The 18087-nt window shown below is 43.3% G+C and overlaps 2 protein-coding genes across 9 annotated transcripts in view; one reads left to right on the top strand and one right to left on the bottom strand.

The window, feature by feature from the left end:
- LOC116041540 (rootletin) overlaps positions 1–13836 on the top strand; it is a 27934-nt gene extending 14098 nt beyond the window's left edge. For 6 of the 7 annotated variants that reach the window (XM_036002611.1, XM_036002610.1, XM_036002609.1 and 3 more), the window contains 17 exons: positions 46–225; positions 410–544; positions 653–796; positions 1685–1923; positions 2027–2186; positions 2305–2472; positions 2562–2985; positions 3281–3438; positions 3554–3674; positions 3808–3971; positions 4558–4773; positions 6551–6775; positions 6862–7020; positions 7230–7430; positions 8258–8389; positions 10818–10991; positions 11133–13836. In XM_036002611.1, coding sequence (XP_035858504.1) covers positions 46–225; positions 410–544; positions 653–796; positions 1685–1923; positions 2027–2186; positions 2305–2472; positions 2562–2985; positions 3281–3438; positions 3554–3674; positions 3808–3971; positions 4558–4773; positions 6551–6775; positions 6862–7020; positions 7230–7430; positions 8258–8389; positions 10818–10991; positions 11133–11219 — 3087 coding nt within the window. In that variant the 3' untranslated portion in view covers positions 11220–13836. The remainder of the gene's footprint in view (positions 1–45; positions 226–409; positions 545–652; positions 797–1684; positions 1924–2026; positions 2187–2304; positions 2473–2561; positions 2986–3280; positions 3439–3553; positions 3675–3807; positions 3972–4557; positions 4774–6550; positions 6776–6861; positions 7021–7229; positions 7431–8257; positions 8390–10817; positions 10992–11132) is intronic. The other variant, XM_031287470.2, reaches the window with a different exon arrangement.
- On the bottom strand, positions 12163–18087 carry mfap2 (microfibril associated protein 2). 2 transcript variants are annotated; one of them, XM_031287620.2, is made up of 9 exons: positions 17766–18087; positions 15964–16025; positions 14809–14856; positions 14390–14416; positions 14210–14284; positions 14067–14108; positions 13893–13980; positions 13056–13129; positions 12163–12977 (listed from the first exon to the last, which is right to left on the bottom strand). In XM_031287620.2, the coding sequence occupies exons 2-9, from the start codon at positions 15992–15994 to the stop codon at positions 12874–12876; spliced, it is 489 nt and encodes a 162-aa protein (XP_031143480.1). In that variant the 5' UTR covers positions 15995–16025; positions 17766–18087; the 3' UTR covers positions 12163–12873. The 2 variants fall into 2 exon arrangements, with proteins under 2 accessions (XP_031143480.1, XP_031143479.1); XM_031287619.2 differs by having other exon boundaries at positions 14210–14290; positions 17766–18073.

Genomic DNA, 18087 nt, shown 5'->3' with positions numbered 1-18087 from the left:
TGATCTTCAATCAGTGTTTGTGCTCTTGGCTGCTCGTTTTCACAGGAAGTGGTGCGGCACAGCCTGTTGATGGAGCATGAGGGCACTCTGAGGAGGCTCCGGCAGGAGGCGGAGGATCAGCTCCACAGAGCCGGGAGAGAAAGAGAGGAGCTGCAGGATGAACTGAGGAGTCTCCAGCATGACAGAGATCAGAGTCTGCTGCAGGCAGAGACTGAGAAACAACAGGTCTGATCAGAGTTCAAGTCTCTGAGAAACTGTGAAAAATCCTGCTAATAATAATAATAATAATAATAATAGTTTCAACCTTATTGTCCTTTCTGTCATGGTATTTCAGTAGATACAGTATAGAGACAGTGTGGCTCAGTTCCGGTACGTCTTTTTGTTAACTAGACCTTGTCTTTCATCCCAGGCCCTTTCTCTGAAGGAGGCAGAGAAAACCGTTTTGTCTGACAGGTTGTCCACCCTGCAGGCTGAGCTGTCAGCTAGAGCCCTGGAGGCCGAGCGGATGTCGAGAGAAGCAGCTCATTACAAAGAGCAGGAGCAGGTGATGTGAAGTTATCTTCTGTTGTTGTTGAATTATCTTCTCTAACACAAACGTATAAGGTAGAGTTTCTAAATAGACTTTTTTTGTTGACATATTGTTTTTACACAGATCAGAGTTGGGGCTCTGACCAGCGAGCTGCTGGAGCTTCGCTCTCACCTGGAGGATGCAGCTTCTGTTCATGAAAGGGAACTCCAGAGTCTACGGGAGACTTGTACTGATCTTCAGTCACGGGCTGATGTTGCTCTCAAAGAGGTAAGTGTGGCTGTACAAATAGGAATATGAGAGTGATACCGTACATATCAGAGAGCACATACCTCCACCAAGGCTGCACATTCTTTCATTTTTTGTTTTAATAATATAAAACACAATTTTTGTAGGCATTTATACATCAACATACACATAGTGACAAGCATTTGTAAATTAATCTGGCGATGCCAGGCTAACAAAAAAAGCCCTGGGATAAAACAATGCAGGGGGCTGTGTTGATGGGGGCGTATTTTTAGATACAAAATACTATCCAAAAAGCCCAGTTTGAGTAACAAGTAAATGTGTTTAGGAGGGCAGCGCTTTTTCTTGCAAGGCTTAAGTTGGTCTGAAATGCAGGTGAAGTGCATATAATATACTGTAGGTGGAAGAGTCCGTTAACATGTGTGTACAAGTGTACAAACTAAAACACAATATCAGCTGAAGTATAAGCTGAAGTGTAAGCACTGAAAGCAGTTGAAATCAATTGTGCGTGAACAGTGAAAGCTGTGCTTAGTTATTCAGAGGACCTCAAAAGGTTTGTAAAGTTAAAGTATTGAAGGGAGTTTAAAGCAACTCAGTTGTCAATCCTTAAAAAAATAAATATTTTAATAATATTTAAAAAAAGAAAAGAAATTCAGGCTGCATATCTATCTTGGATCAACATACATGTAGTGATAGACGATCAAAACAATAAAATGCACAAACATGCCTTATCTTGCGTGGTGAATGAAGTTTGGATGATGTCACCTTCCACCAAATGTTAGTGAAAAATGTGTTGAGATATCCTGTGAACGAGCAAACAGACCTTCCTAGTGGGCGCCATGAGATAAGTCACCAAATTTTGAGTCTGTAGGGTTACATCACCTTGTACCACACATGACTTTCACCCTCCAGCTGGATCAGTGCAGAGCTTCTCTCTCAGCTAACGAGGAGAGTCGAGACCAGCTGAGGCGGGACCTGTTGGACAGTGAACGACGTCTCAACCAAACTCAGGACGCAGCAGAAAACAACAGAAGAGAGGGGACGGAGCTGCGACGCAGCCTCGCTGACGTCACCAAGGAGAGAGACACTCTCAGCCAGTCGAATACTCAGCTGAGAGAAACTCTACGAAGTGCAGAAACGGAGAGAATCAGGTAAACACTTCAATGAATGAGAAAGTATCCGTTGACCGAAATTCAATGTTCAGAGTGAAAAAAAAAAATCAGATTCATTAAGTGTGTGTGTTGGGGTTTTCAGTGTGAAACGACAGTGTGAGGAGAAGGAGCAGAGGCTGGCTGTGCTGGAGGAGAATCTGTCGTCTAATCAGAAGGAGGTGGCAGAGCTGCGCAGCTGCCTGAGAGAAGTTGAAAGGTCACGACTCGAAGCTCGACGAGAACTCCAGGAGCTCCGCAGACAGGTCAGACATGCTGCATTTCCTCCTTCACACCTCTGTGACATTTAGAAAGAAACTTTGTTTTCAGTCTAGGCTTCACATTTGCGACTGTGTTGTGATTTTGTGCCTTCTTTGGCTCCAGCTGAAGGTTCTGGATGGAGAGAAGGAGCAGAGAGAGAGGGAGGTGGTGGAGCTGCAGACTCGCCTGTCGCTTGAGGAGCAAAGAGAGGAGGAGAGAGGGAAAGAGGTTTTCACCCTCAAACAGAAGTTAACTGAGGCTGAAACAGCTCGAGGCTCCCTCAAGAAAGAGGTGAGGATGGAGGAGAGTGAAAAGACATTATTTGCTTCCTTGCTGTGTCACTGTGTCATCATTTCTCATTCTTTTGTTTTTCAATGTAGCTTTCTTTGACTCAAAAGCGCCTGCTGGAGTCTGAGTCGGGCTGGCGGGGCTGCGAAAGAGAACTGACCGCTCAGCTGCAGGAGGCGCGTGGCTGCGAGAAGAAGATGCAGGATGAAGCCAAGAACTTGGCCCTGCGTGCTCAGGTGGCTCAGGACTCTGCTGCTCAGTCCAGCCTGCAGCTGAGCGAGGCCCAGGGCCGACTGGCCGCCACAGAGGCAGAGCTGACCCGGGCCGAGGCCGGGAAGAGGGACCTGGAGTTTCGTCTGAGCAGCCTTCAGTCGGCACTGACGCGAACGCTGGGTATCGGAGCAGGCGGCAGGGGAGGCAGGGGGAGAAGCCCTGGGGGGAGCTCCACATCACCTGCCACTATGTCACGCTACCACAGCGTTTCGCCCCTGCGCTGCTCGCTGTCCCCTCCTAAAGGTAAGCAGCTTTAACTCTGCAACACATTATTCTGATATTTATTCAGACATTAAAGATAGCTCAGTAACCAGAAAAAGAATTCTAATTTAGCGTAATTGTTATTAAGGACTGTCTCAAAGAAGATTCCTTTTAGCTGCTTAAAGTCTTTTTTTTACTAGATTATTGAGAAATAAAGTATAGCAACTATTCCAGTGGGCCATATCTCATATCCAGTATAATGTGATCCCTCCTCTCTCTATAAAAACAGTTCATCTGTGGTGCTTGCAACTCTTTATATTTCATTTTTTTTTTACAGAATTTCGAGAAAGCACCCCTGACAATACTTTAGGCTCAGTGTCTCCTGAGAGAGGGGATACACCGCTGCCTCTCCCCCAGCCAGAGCTGGACCCCGACACACTGCGCAGTGATCTGAGAGAATTCCTCCAGGAGCTGCGTGAGGCACAGAGAGAGAGGGTAACAGAGCTGCACAGCATGGGGGGGGGGAACTCACAAAGTGAATAAGAATAATAATTCAAGGCTATTTTTGTGTGTGTATAGTTCAAGTCTTTGTTTATTGCTGATTTTGTAGGATGATGCTCGATGCCAGCTGGGGGCCCTGCAGCGGGAGCTGGAGGAGCTGACGGGGCAACGAGACTCTGCTCTGAGTCGTGTCACTCACCTACAAAACACCTTACAGGAATACCAAGAAGGTAAAACATTTTACATTTGTCCATGTAGTTTCAGAAGATAAACCTTTAACGAAAAGACAAAATAATACTCAACTATATGCTAAATAATAATCACAAAGCCATCTTTAATGTGTGTTAATGTGTGTGATTGTAGGGAAGCGTGGACTGGACGAGCGTCTGACCACCACTCAGATTTTGCTCCAGCAGCAGGAGGAGGTTGTGAGGAGAGGAGACAGAGAGAGGAGAGTACTCACTGACAGGGTGAAGGATTTAGAGCGGGCGCTGCAGGCTTCTGAGATGGATAAAAAACATACACAGGTACACAACCACGTTTGTGTACTCGTGTGCACGTATATAAACACCATGTATTTGTACTGCCGCTTGCACAGCAGTGACCACTGATCTGCCTTGATCACCATATGGCAGTGCTCAACAGTAGGGCAATATGTAATAACAACAGATGCCACACACATAGTGTCACACCTCTTGTGGTGTCTTTGTCAGCTCTCCATATGTCTGTTTTTAATGCCAGCACCTTTGAAAATATTTCACCGTCTGGACAACAGGAGGAGCAGGGACATGAAGTGAAAGTAATAAAAAAGGCAGCAAAAAGCCTGAATAGACAAAGCTTTGAGCGTGTGGGTGCTATTGAAGGAAATTTATATTTGTTTTTCTTTTTAAAGTCTCAGGAGGATTTATGAAGAGACAAAGTAAAGTTGGAGCTTAGACACAGCTGTGGATCATCTGTGTGTGCTTTGTGTCTGTTTGGCCTAACCGTGTTTTGGACTGTCTGTGCATGCCTCTGTAATATGGGTCTAAAACTCAGGTTTCCATTATACAACAAAGAACTTTGCTCCACCAACTGGTCTCGAAAATCATCTCTGTCCACCCTCCATCTCTGCAGGATCAGTTGAATAAGCAGCGTGCTGCTGAGATGCGTCTGGAGGCGGAGAGGAAGCGTCTGCGGGAGGCGCTGGAGGCAGCTGAAGCCCGGGCCACCAGGGTGGAGCTGGGGAGGCGCAGTGTGGAGGGGGAGCTGCAGAGACTTAAATTGAGTCTGGGAGACCGGGAGGCTGACAGCCAGGCCTCCCAGGAGCGCCATGACTCTCTACTGAAACAGGTACAGCAGGCGGATACAGAGTGCTTCTGATTGTTCTGGCTTGAAATGCACAGTTTTTGTAAAGTAAAGTAAATTTATGATATATTTAATGTTCCTCAGAATTGACCAAGCCATTGGTTAATGTAGAAATACTGTATTTTATGGGTCCGTAATTTCTTCATAATAAACCTTTTTTTTTTTTTTTTTAAGTTTCCTACACAGAACTGTGTAAAATGGCTGTAGACTCTCACTCTTGTCAAAGAACAAGAGTGTGAGTCTACAGCCAACGGTCAACATGCTAACATGTTCACAGTTCCAATGCTTACATGCTGATGTTTAGCAGGTATAATGTTCACCATGTTAGTTTAGCGAGTGCTATTCTCTTTGTTGGTTTGCTGATTTGATTCAATTCAATTCAATTTTCAATTCAATTCAATTTTATTTATAGTATCAAATCATAACAAGAGTTATCTCGAGACACTTTACAGATAGAGTAGGTCTAGACCAAACTCTGTACTTTACGAAGCCCCAACTATTACAGTGGTTGCCTCAAGAGCAAGCATTAGCAGTAGCTATTGCGACAGTGGCAAGGAAAAACTCCCTTTTTTGTTAGGAAGAAACCTCGGACAGACCCAGACTCTTGGTAGGCGGTGTCTGACGGCACCAGTTGGGGGAGTGGTGAATGGTGGCAATAATAGTCATAATAAAGATAGTGAAACAGTGATCACAATGGTAGTCGTAGTAGTTCATGTCATAGTAGGGTACAGCAGGGCGTTACGGGGTGTAGTGTGGCACAGCAGCCTGGGTGGACGCGGTTGGACGCGGCAGGACGCAGTCGGACACTGCGGGGAATCGCAGAGCGTAGCAGGGTGTAGTAAGTCCATAGCGTCAGCTGCACCCAGGACCCCGGTGTAGGTGCCACCCAATTCCAAGGCGATGTTCTGGGTGAAGAAGAAGCAAAGGGACTCCGGGGAGAAAACTCCCCAGAGCTAGGTTAGTAACAAGCATTTCTGGGACTAAGATGCACACAAAAGGAGACAAGTGAAAAGAGAGAAGAGGGAGTGGCTCATTGTGTCCTTGGAAGGAGCTTCCCACAGCAGTCTAGAGTTATAATAGCATAACTAAGAGAGGCAGGCTAAAGAGAGGGGCCCTGGACTGGGCTCGTACTCTCCCCTGCCGGAACGGGCTTGTACTTCCTGCCTCCCTCTACTCTACTCTACTATGCTGCAACTCCTCACTCCCTAACTATAAGCTTTATCAAAGATGATGGTTTTCAGTTTATTCTTAAATGTGGCGACGGTGTCAGCCCCCCGAACCCAAGTTGGGAGCTGGTTCCACAGGAGAGGAGCCTGATAGCTGAAGGCTCTGGCTCCCATTCTACTTTTAGAGACTCTAGGAACTCTGAGTTCTGGGAGCGCAGTGCTCTAGTGGGACAATAAGGTACTAAAAGCTCTTCTATGTATGATGGTGCTTGACCATTTAGTGCTTTGTAGGTCAGGAGAAGGATTTTAAATTCAATCCTGGATTTTACAGGAAGCCAATGCAGAGAAGCTAATACTGGAGAAATGTGATCTCTTTTGTTAGTTCTTGTCAGAACACGTGCTGCAGCATTCTGGATCAGCTGGAGGGTCTTGAGGGACTTATTTGAGCAGTCTGACAGTAAAGAATTACAGTAGTCCAGCCGGGAAGTAACGAATGCATGGACTAGTTTTTCTGCATCGTTTTGCGAGAGGATGTTCCTGATTTTGGCAATGTTACGAAGATGATTGCACATTAATTTGATTTCTACAAATTGCAGGTGGCAGAAAGAGAAGCCTGTGTGTCTCTGCTCCAGAGAGAGGTGGATAGGCTGAGCCAGGCTCTGCTCAAAGCTCAGGAAGGCGAGTCTTTACTCCAAGAGAAGACCTCTTCCCTCAAAAAGAGCCTTCAGGAGGCAGCGGCTTCTCACAGCTGCACACAGAGTCGTCTGACCGCTCTGCAGAAGATGCTGAGTGTGGCTGAACAGGACAAAAGGCTTCTACAGGTGAGTGAGACAGAAGAGGGAAAAATACCTTGGACAATGCGGATGAAACCCGGATACTGATGTGATGATAATTTTGTTCCAATAAGGAACGAATGGATGAAGCCCGAGCGTCATTAGTGGAGGGGAAAAGGAATGTGGTCACCCTCACTGAGCGCGTGCAAAGCTTGCAGAGTGAGCTGGACCAGAGTGAGCTGAGACGAGAGGAAGTGGAGGCTGAGCTCAACAACACTCAAGAGGTGAGGGAGATAAATAATCGACAAACATCTACCATTATCAGGTCTTCAGCAAAAGACATACCATGGAAAGAGAAAAAAATTCAACGCTGCAGAAGAAAACGTTTCCCAGTACATAACACATATATATATATATATATATTAACCTTCTCAATGTGGTTGCTTTTCTGTCTTGTCTAGAGTCATGTTTCTGTATGTGATCTCTGTCTTCCCTCCGCCAGGCTCTGCGTCAGCGCTCGGCCAGTGTCGCAGATGCTCAGCGCAGCGCCCAGTCAGCTCAAACAGAGCGGGCCGCTGTAGAGGAGCGACTGCGTGGGCTGCAGCGAGCGGTCGCCATGCTTGAGACTGAGAAAAAAGATGCTGAGAGACAGGCTGTGAGGCTGGAGAAAGACAAGGATGCACTGAGGAATACACTGGATAAGGTCAGCACTGTAGCTTGTGCACATCTTGTTTCATTCATCCTTGGTTCATTCATTCGTTCTCTGAATTAAAAAATTCAAAGTTCATGTGCTTTATGGACACATGTTGGGTAGGCGCAAAAGAACTTTGTGACCCTATTAGGTCACAGTGAGCAGAGAGCGCCAGAGTTATAACCTGACGTGCCAGATGGTTTGTTAACACAGAACCATCTGAGTAGCAGGTGATTGGATTAATCATCTGTCTATCACGTCCACCATTGTTGTTTTGAACGAACAGGCGGGGCCATCACACACACCTCAACCACACCCGTAGCTGCCAGTAGCTCCTCACCGGACGCTGATTGGTTCGGTCCGCTGCTTTTGGAACACAAAAGCATTTACTCGAAGCCTGACAAGATGGACTTTTGTGTGATATGTGATCCCGCGATTCTCGCGTGCTTTCATGATATCGTAAGAATCCAGCTGCTGTGCAAGGAAACTACAGTCATAGAGGGTTAGAACATGACACACAGATTTGATCTATGAAGTGTTTTTGTCTGAACTGGGGTCACTTAGAGCACTCATTCTTCGGTCAAATAATGGATACAGGACATTTTGGTTTTTTGTACAGAAGACATAGAAAAGACAAGAATTGTTGACTCTATTAGTCCTCATCTGAGCTCACCACTAGTTTTCATACCATGTGTAAATGTCCAATTTCTCCATCAAAATAATATCTTTCACCTGCATCTTTGAAAACGTGAGTCTGCAGCCATGCTACTCTGTGGGGAAGTGACTTTTTTTGTAAGGGATCTCACTCTTTCTTATTGGTTACATGTCTATTTCATCAGGTTGAACGTCAGAAATTGAAGACTGAAGAAGGCAGCATGCGGCTGTCTGCAGAGAAAAGCCGCTTGGATCGCTCTCTGAACACCACTGAACAGGAGCTGCAGGAAGCACAGCAACAAATACTGATGCTGCAGGTAGGAAGCAAACCAACACTGACAGATCTGTCAGAAATCCTACCTGCCTTTATTATGGCATATGGTGAATAATAAAGGCAAAAACCTCTTAGAAGCTATACCAAACTGCTGTTAGCAGAGTGAATACTGGCGACACAGAATTTGTTTTCTTAGCTGCTTCATACCTCTGAGTGTTACTGAGCCAGCTGCAGTCCATCATGTTTCACTAAAGGACAAAGCCAAACAAATGCTTTAATGGGCCGCTCACACCTTTTGCAGTGAGACAAACCTTTAACATCAGTCTTTAACTTGACAAATTAATTCCATAGTTTGAGCTTTATATGTTTTTCGTGGAGTATAAATTATTTTCCCATCATTTATTATTAAACCACACAACCACCAGTTAAAAGACTGTTTATATTGTGTGAAACTCTGTGTCTTCACTGACTTGAGTTACGAGGGTTTTAATAGTTTCATGAGAAAACATTTTCTTTGGTGAATGTTACAGGAGAAGGCTAGCATGTGCCTTACTGTAGCACTGGAATGATTAAGTGAAATAATAACTCACAGCAGGACAGTCTTACTGCGTGAAATAAATAGTTTATTCAGCCCTCCTAAATATTCATTAGATTACACCTTAAATTTTGGAAGGTCCCGTAAATGTCAAGTGAGGTCATTGTAACTTAAAAAAAAAACCTGGTGTCTTCAGCTCTGGATACATCTTCTTCCTGTTACACATCAAAAATAAGCATTCAAGAGTTGTTTTTCAGTTATTCTTCATCTCTGCAGCACTCATTCTTGTTAGTGCTTCACTCAAAAACGAAAGATCTGACCAAAGCCCTTAGATATTTCTGGGGAGGCTTTTTTTTCCCGTTCTTATAATGCTCAACAAAGGTCATAACTTTTTTTTTTTATTTACCACAGACATGCTATAAACAAGCAAATACATGACGCTACAGTGGGCTTCATAAAAAACTCTGAAAGAGTCATTGAAGTTGTTTATTTCACTGTTAACAGGCTGCAGTGTTAATCAGCTAAAGCAGTAATTCACAAACCCTCAAGCATTTGCTTTAAGGTCCTGGGGAACTACTGTGATTTGGCAAACAAAAAGCTCCATAATATTTATCGAACTTCAAAGGGTATTTTTGTAATTGCTGATTTTGAACTAAAGTATATCTTCAGCATGTGAGGTAACCAGTCTACAGTGTATAAAAAAAAAGTTTAAACCCCTTTACTAGAGCTGAAAGTAAGAAGAAAAAAGTTGAGAATCTGCACATTGTGTCATTTAACCTAAAAACAAGAACCTTTAAGCATGTTGGAGGTTTGTTAAAGGACCTTCTCCAGACCAATAAACATCACAGGTGTTAGTAGTCAGAAACGTGAACATCATATTTGTGATGTTTACTCATCTATAAATAATGCGACTAACTAAATGTTCCAGTTAGTCTATGTTTAACCAGTTGAGTTATTTGTTCAGCATCTCGTTTCATGTAGATGGTCCATATTTCCCATTTTCTGCCCAAATTGTTTCCTTCGGCCCCGATCAGACAGAGCACGTTTTAGCAGTCTGGGGCGGCTTTTTGTAATTGTTTTCAATGACAGTGAGGCGTTTTGCTCGCTGCTTTTGCGTTGCTGAGCGCCTTGGAGCTGAAAAAACTCAGAGCGGAAACAACGCCCAACGTCATTATTAACTTAACAGCAAAATAACGGTTGGCTGAGGGGGTGATTCGATGGTTGCTTAGCAAGAATAACAAAAAGAAGCAACTGGTCTGATCAGGGCGTCTTCAACAAGAAAGGCAGTACAGTCCGCCTGCATTTTGCATCCTGCAAACACGCTCTGTCTGATCACGGCCTAAGGTCTTAAAAGATATGTACATTTTTCCATTAAAAAGATGTCCTGAACAATATCAAACCATTGTTTTTGTGCCCTGGAGGATCATCTTTATACCGATTTCTTGTTAAAGCTGTTTGCAGGCTACAAGTTGACAGGCTACATCTTTTTTGTTTGCCCATTTGAATATTCCCTATAGGTACATCACAGCACAGTTGTTTGGAAGGCAGAACCCATAATGCCTTTCATGGCTGCATTTACATTGTTCCAGAAAGGTTTTAGTTAAGCGCATTTGTACGTTTGAGTATGGTTTTCCTCCAGGTTGCCACAGAGCCTCCATCATGGTTGTTGGGTGATTAGCTGTCTGCTTTTGATCTAGGTTTTTAAAGAACTGAACCAAAGTTTATCCAGCGTTTAGACGTTTTCTATATAAATTGTCTGAGTAGTTGTATCCTGACCGACTATCTGTCCTTTTCTTTTTAACATTTTGTTCTTTACCACGTGTGTGTGTGTGTGTGTGTCTGTGTCTGTGTCTGTGTGTCTGTATGTCTGTGTGTGTGTGTGTGTGTGTGTGTGTGTGTGTGTGTGTGTGTGTGTGTGTGTGTGTATTTTGAGTAGACTCAGCTGGCTGAGATGGAGCAGTCACAGAGTCTGTGTGAGAGTTTGGTGAGGGAGCGTGACGAGGCCCAGCGGGAGGCGGACAGACTGAGGACCAGCTTCAGGGACGTAGAGCGAACGCTGGGCACCAGAGAACGAGCTCATCGACATAGAGTCAAAGGCCTGGAGGAGCAGGTACACACCTCATGGCTATATTGAAGCTTTAGCACAAGTCTTTCTCAAGTTAAAACCTTTTACACTTTTCATTCCCTGCAATGAATGAGCTGGTTTGGGGTGTAATTAAATGTAGTTTGGTCACCCACTGTATCACTGCAGGTGTCCACCTTGAAGGAGCAGCTACAACAAGAGATGAAACGGCGGCAACCTTCTCTTCAATCCTCCTTATTGTCGGCAGGAAAGTGAGATACAGCTTAATACCAGAAGCACCAGCACTCCACGTCTAATCCAGGGAAAATCCACTCATCATGAATGTCTGAAAGCAATATTTACTCACAGACACATTCCTAAAAGTATTAATACTCTACTGTTTAAAACATGATTTATTTTACTTTGTGACACTGAAATGAAAACCACTGTCATTTGGGTGTCTCATTGATATTTTGTACAGTGAAGAACACATAACGACCTGCAGCACACACTCAGCCAATGACAGGCAAAGGAACGGAGCGACATGATGCAGCAGCTGTGCTGAAAACACCATCAGCCTGCTGATTGCTGGCAACCATCTGTACTTGATCCTTGCTCAACATCTTCCCAAACCTTCTGCTCTTATTCAAGAAGAAAACCCAAATCACCGCAAGGATGTTCCTCCAGACAGAATCTGGATGTTGTGCAGGAATGAAAGTCTGCCAGTTGTGCAGTTTGGCCCAGATTCCTCCACACATATTATCAGTCGAGGATGTGAAGAGAATGAAAGAAAGGTCTTCACTGTGTGCGAGTGCCAGGAAACAAACGAATTGAGCATAATGAGCGCACTGTATTTTCTCTCAGAAACCGATTTTATTCATTATGTGTTATATACACAGTTTTATAACTGAAAAAGGGACCATAAGGCACTGTAGTATGATGGTATACTTACAGTATGTGTTTTTTATTAGTGAGTATTAGTTTTACTAGGTGTATATACTTTGTACTTACTGTATAAACGCTGACAGACTGATGATTAATAATAGCAATATGACTTGTATGGACAATACACATGGCAGCCACATGTCTGCAGGAGCATAAACTCACTGTGTGCACCATAATTCATGTCTTTCATAAATACCTTTCAGTGTACTGCGCTGCAGCCTCAGATTATGTTACAGTGATGACTTACGTTCGACTCAATCACACACTGAACAGCTGTAGTAAAAAAAGTTTATTTTTTTTTCTCAGTCTTTATAGTGACAGTTTTACAAAGCAGTAGTAGAGGCCGTTTGTGAGATGCCTTTTTAAAGCACTTGTTGCCACTGGAATATATTTATATAAGCTTGCTGCTTGGTTGCTAAGCACAGATCCAGGTGGCAGTAGTACATGAACTGAGGTCACTCACCACCTGTTTCTTCACACATCTCATGATCTATCATGGCTCGATATTGATTAGTTTTGTCTGATGTCAGTGCACGGTGGCCACCATTGATGAGTTAATTATCATGAGAATGACTGCTTTTCAACACAAGTACAGTAACATATCAACAAAGCATGAGATTAATATGGTACAATATGCCAAAAACAAAAAAAAAATGAAAAAAGATGTTCCACAGTTTTATGTGCATCTCTAATAGTTTTTATAGCACCAGTGTGATGATTTTATAGCACCAGTGATTTAATACAATCATCATTGTTCTTTGGAGGATATTCATCCATACACAGGATCTACTGGGCAAACATACATGTGAAAAGACAAAGATAAACACACAAAAAAATGCTTTTCGCACAGGAGTAATAAGTTGTACAGGAAGAGTAAAAAGACAAAGTGAGGAGAAACTGGGAGGAAGAAGGAGGACGCAGTAAGAGGATGTGGGTGAGTGGTAGAAAAAGCGGCAGTATCTGGGCAGGTGATCTCTGTAGTCAATCAGCAGCCACCACAGCTCTTCCCACAGCTTGGTCCTAGTGATGCACACTGGCCGCTCTGCGCTGCAACGCCGCAGCGAGAGAACTGATCACGGCACAGGTCCGCTAAACACGCAGAGACAGTCAAAATGAGTCAATATACAAACGCACAAAAAACACAAATGCAGAGTACAGTGAACGCACCTCTGAGCAGCTCTTCATGTGCACACACGGTCCTCACGCAAACCTCCTTGTTGATGACGTACACCCGTCGCAAACTTAATGGAAACATATGTAGAGATTACAAAAGAGTCATCTTCACATCAGTCAAAACTCTACTTAAAGAATAAGTCTGGAAATATTCTGTATTCTGTCAACGATTTCAATGAAAAGATCAAACCCAACAATGAACTGATCAACAAGTGTTATCTGTGTATCCAAAGCCTGATATATTGTATTCCTCTGTGACCACAGAGCTTCATTGTTGTCCAAAAACTGTTGAAAACACATCAATGAGTCATACTGTTGCACTGGCGGACATGTTCCTTCATTACGATAAACACAGGCACTGTAGTTTATTTTTAAGCAATCTCACATACACCGTCCTGCTGTAAATACTCAGAGCACCAAATGTGTATTAATACACATCACATAGATGCATTGTAGCTCCCAAAGTCCTATATTTTCTGTATTTACCTCACCAGAATAGACCAAAACTCATGCATTGTCTAGGAAGAAAGTATACCAATAAATTGGGTAAATACTGACTTTTGAGCTCTCTGTTTGCAAGCACAAGCTGTTTGGAGGAGATTTGTTTTGGAGCTTGATAAACAAGTTGGGCTCTTTGGAGTTTTTGGAGAGTAGTAGAAGTAGTAGTTTCAATTGTTTAGGGAAATGTTGAGATGGAGTTACAGCAAGTAACTCACGGTTTGTTTGTCCTACAAAGTTCAGAGAGGTTTTGACTAATTAAAGGACAAAGAGATAATGACTTGTTTTCATTGTGGGGTGAACTGCTTGTTGAAAAGTTATTTCAGTGCCTACCTGTAGAAGCAGAGGCTGTTCAGGCACTGCTTGCATGGCTTGTGAACAGAGTAGAGTCTGGTGCAGGGATACTGCTCCTCTCTGCAATCTGAAAAGCAAACACAGCAAAAATAATTTCTCCACTCAAACTAAACAATTGATTATCTGTCCTCCCTTCTCTAAAGGTTTTCTTACCAAGAGGGCCAGGCTCTGTGGGCTCTGTCTCCAAATCAGACTCTGATATTCACATGGAAAACAGATTTTCATATGAGTTCTAGACACAACACAAACTACTTAAATAGCATGACTCAAAGATGAAGAAACTTCAGCAAATATACCTGATTCTTCTGGACGGACCACTGGCTCGAGTCGAACCTGCTGCTGGTAGGTTCCAGGAAGAGAGTCAGGATTTTCAGACACTGGACAAGAAAGAGAGGAATCGCTTTTATAAAATACACTTATGTTAAACTATGAAAGTAACATCAAGGAAAATTTCTATGAACCTGAAAATGCTTTACCTTGAAAATAGTCTGGCCCATATTCATCTGTTAAGCCACAAAATAGCAGGAGAGAAAATTGTCTCATGAGATCAACATTGCGAAACCAATTATAAACGCAACAAAAAGCACTGCAGCATATAAAATAAACCACCTGCACGCCAAAACTAAACAAAACAAGCAGTTTGTGAGGGTGTAATGCATGACTTCATATGCAAGATGTTTAAAAATAATAACACGCAGACTGGTCAGTGTGCTATTTACACTGTGACAACAGTTGCTATGCGGGTGGTAAATAACAAAGTAAGGAGGAGAGAACTCCTCGAGGCTAGGTGACACATCAGAGGACAACAAGAAATAGGTAACAGATGTGCAGAGCTCTGATATAAACAGATGCTGAGCTGGAACAATCAAGGCCAATATTCTCTTAATGAACTCACCCAAAAAAGGAAATGGTTCCTGGTACTGAGCCTGGGCGAGCAGCAGAACTGTTGACATTTCAGAACAACAAAGTAATCACAAAGATGGGGTAATGAGTGAAAAACAGGGGAGGGAAAGTCAGTAGTTACAAGTACTCTGAATACTGAGTATATTTAATGCTTATTTATTATTATACTTATTATTATACTAGTACTTTTTTCAGGTGTTTTCTAAATTCTACTTTTACTTTGGATTTTTAAAGTTTTGTACATTGTACTTTTTCTCAAAAGTGTTCTGCCACTAATGAAATGTTGAGTTCATATGAAATAAAACGCACCCATACTCACTTCGATATACTCAGGGGTTTTGCTGTTACAGTCTCACTTGGTCTGGTATGGCAATGTTATGGTGGCTATTGTTAGCTTATGTTAGCATACACACACTTGATATTGTGTAACTGGCATTATGTGCTATTGTTACACTACTTTTCAGCATTTACCATTATCCTCTAACTGCCACTTGCAGCCACAGTTAGCAAAAGTTACATGAAGTCACCAGACCACAAGTGTATTGAATTGAACCACGGTGTGTTATATTACTTTTTAAATATAGGTTTTTATTATCAAGACATTAAAAAATGTTATTTTATTTTTGAAATGTTACCCACAGTAGTTTCTTAAAACCAACTATAATGTAACTTTTGCTGTTGGCCTGGTACTGGGATAATAGAAAAATGCTAGTGTAACAGTAGCACATGTGTAGAAGAGGCCATCATGTCAGTAAAGTGACTCAGTAATTTCAGTTACACAATATCTAGCTTAAGTTTGCTAACATTAGCCACCATATGCTACTGGTCGTCCAAGACCAAGTGAGGCTGTAGCAGCACAAACCTCTGACTGTATTGAACTGCTAGCTTTTCCCTTTCCCCCGTTTCCGGTCTTTATGCTAAGCTAAGCTAACTGGCTGCTGGCTGTAGCTTCATATTTATCGTACAAAAATGAGAGTGGTATCAATCTTCTCATCTAACTCTCGGCAACAGAGTGAATAAAAGTAGTATCTAAAAACAAGAAACTATTCCTTAAACTTTGATGGTTGCACATTTTAGTAATAAATATTTAAATTTGAGATTTGAAACCAAGTTGTCATCGGCTTCAGTAGACTGTTGGTGCAGTTACCTGGCATGCAGATGAGTAGGAGGACTCTCATGGTCACTCTGGGAGGTAGACTGACTTTAACACTGGATGGGGAGATGAGGAGAATATTTATAATCAAAACAGAGACAACAAGAGGGGAATAAAGTGCTTAGTACTGAATATTCCTTTGGTCTCCTGAACTCTCCTCTCTTTCCCCCTGCCCTCCGTCACCTTTCCAACCCCCCACTGTTCTCCCCTCTCTCCTGCCCTCCTTCCACCCCCCACCCCACTGGCCCCAAACAGCCAAGGCAAGAAAAAGAGGGGGAGAAAAACTCTGACAGCAAGAATGTGGCACGTCTGTCTTCCTAGGAACAATCTCTCTGTTTTCCTACTTTTCCTCGCTGCAGCAGAGTCTCGGGGCTGCATTCCAGGAAAAGAAACAGAGGACCCCTCATCCCCACCCCTCTCCCTAAGTTTTCTTCATCCCTCCCTCCCTCCCTCTCTCCGTCTGTCTCCACATCCTTCATTTCCCTTCTGTCGCCCTCACTGGTCATTTCCTTGAACCCTCCCCACACTCCTCTTTCCCCCCCTTTTCTTTCTTCTTCACTCCACCGAGCAAGAGCCTCTCAGGTTAAGTGTAAATTACATGTGGACAAAAAAAAAAAAACATGAACACTGACAGCATCAAGACATCAGTGACTATTACTTTTTTGTAAAGTTGTCAATGAAATTCAGGAAGTCAGACTGGGAAAGTGTTGCATACAGTAAAATCCATTACCTTAGTTTCCTGTAACACTCACTAAACTACTTTTCCACTTTGTGGAAAGTATGAATGCTCCTCCTCTACTGCAGTACTGTAGGCTGTTTCATACATACAACATGAAGCAGTTAATTGCTTGTGCTTTTTACATCCTACACTGTAGACTTTTCTCTCTCTGTGTGACTCCATGGAGAATTTGAGGCCATACTAAACACAAAAGTCCTAGGCAAGTCCTGCATGTGTATCAATAAATCTGTGAAGTGAAGTTTGTGTACCAGCATATCACACACACACACACACACACACACACACACACACACACACACACACACACACACACACTCACTCACACACACTTCTTATGCATCACAGTGGCTTTCGGAAACCATATGTTTTCACAGCACACATCTGGGAGCGATTAACCCCCCCCTCTCCCCATTGAGTCCTTCCCTTCCCTGCTAGAACCCCCCCCCCCCCACACACACACACACACACATACACACACACACACACACACGTAAGAGTTTCTGAGGACAGCAACAGGAGATGCACTGCTGTCATCTATTTTACGCCTTTTGTTTTTATGCAACTATGGCATATAAATAAATAAAAAATACTAAATCATCTTCCCATGTGCCCTCATCGACCCCCAGCCTCATGAAGCAACTGTGGGGTTTTTTTTTCTCCCTCTTGGCACCCTCTCTCCATTGTAGTGCCATTGCTGCAGGCTGAGTTGTGAAGTCCCTCCTCTTTCTTCTCTCCAGTGAAAACACAGGACCACATGTCAGCTCTCAACAGCCATTAGCATGCACGCAAATTATCCCACTATTATTCGGTCTACATTACGCGAACTGATAAACGCTTTGGATGCTTTGATGTCCTTGAAACATAGACTGGGCTACATGCAATATGTGCACAATCTCCTCACATCTCCTGTTTTTTTTTCCTCCATAATTCTCAGCATAAATGCAACTCAAGTTAATACTTTTGAACTGTCTGAGTGAGACCACGCATGCATACAATAAAAACAAAAAAAGTAGGTCCAACTAAAACTGAAAATGCAAACACAAGACTTTTTTCTTACCCAACTTTGCTTCAGTTTGCTCCGGCTATCCTCAGCTCTCATGCGTCCTTTGAGTGCAGGAGGACCTCGCAGCGCCACATTGTACCACCCCGCATCTGTAGTCTCCTCCCCGTCCAGTCCCAGCCTCCATCCCCCGGTCCCAACACCGACCCGCAACGCCATCATGGTTATCCAGAGACTGGCTACCCGTCAGATCCTTCGACGCTAGGATCAAAAGTATCGATGAACTGACCAGACATTAGTGCTGCTGGTTGCCGAATCACTGCTATCACCGTTGCTAGGTGACCGGGTGACCTATGTGAATACCAACATGCCAGTAGGA

This window comes from Sander lucioperca, chromosome 6 (genome assembly GCF_008315115.2).
Source record: "Sander lucioperca isolate FBNREF2018 chromosome 6, SLUC_FBN_1.2, whole genome shotgun sequence".
In the NCBI taxonomy this organism is placed as follows: domain Eukaryota; kingdom Metazoa; phylum Chordata; class Actinopteri; order Perciformes; family Percidae; genus Sander; species Sander lucioperca.
The sequence above is the reverse complement of the archived record's forward strand: the minus strand, read 5'-3'. Positions and strand labels throughout refer to the sequence as shown.

Excerpts from the sequence above, each read along its gene's own strand:
- mfap2 (XM_031287619.2), bottom strand. The coding sequence starts at position 15,994 with ATGAGAGTCCTCCTACTCATCTGCATGCCAG. Across the intron at positions 14,857-15,963 it reads CCTACTCATCTGCATGCCAG|TTCTGCTGCTCGCCCAGGCT; the intron begins GTAACTGCACCA and ends AAATGTCAACAG. Across the intron at positions 14,109-14,209 it reads GGTCCGTCCAGAAGAATCAG|AGTCTGATTTGGAGACAGAG; the intron begins GTATATTTGCTG and ends TGTGAATATCAG.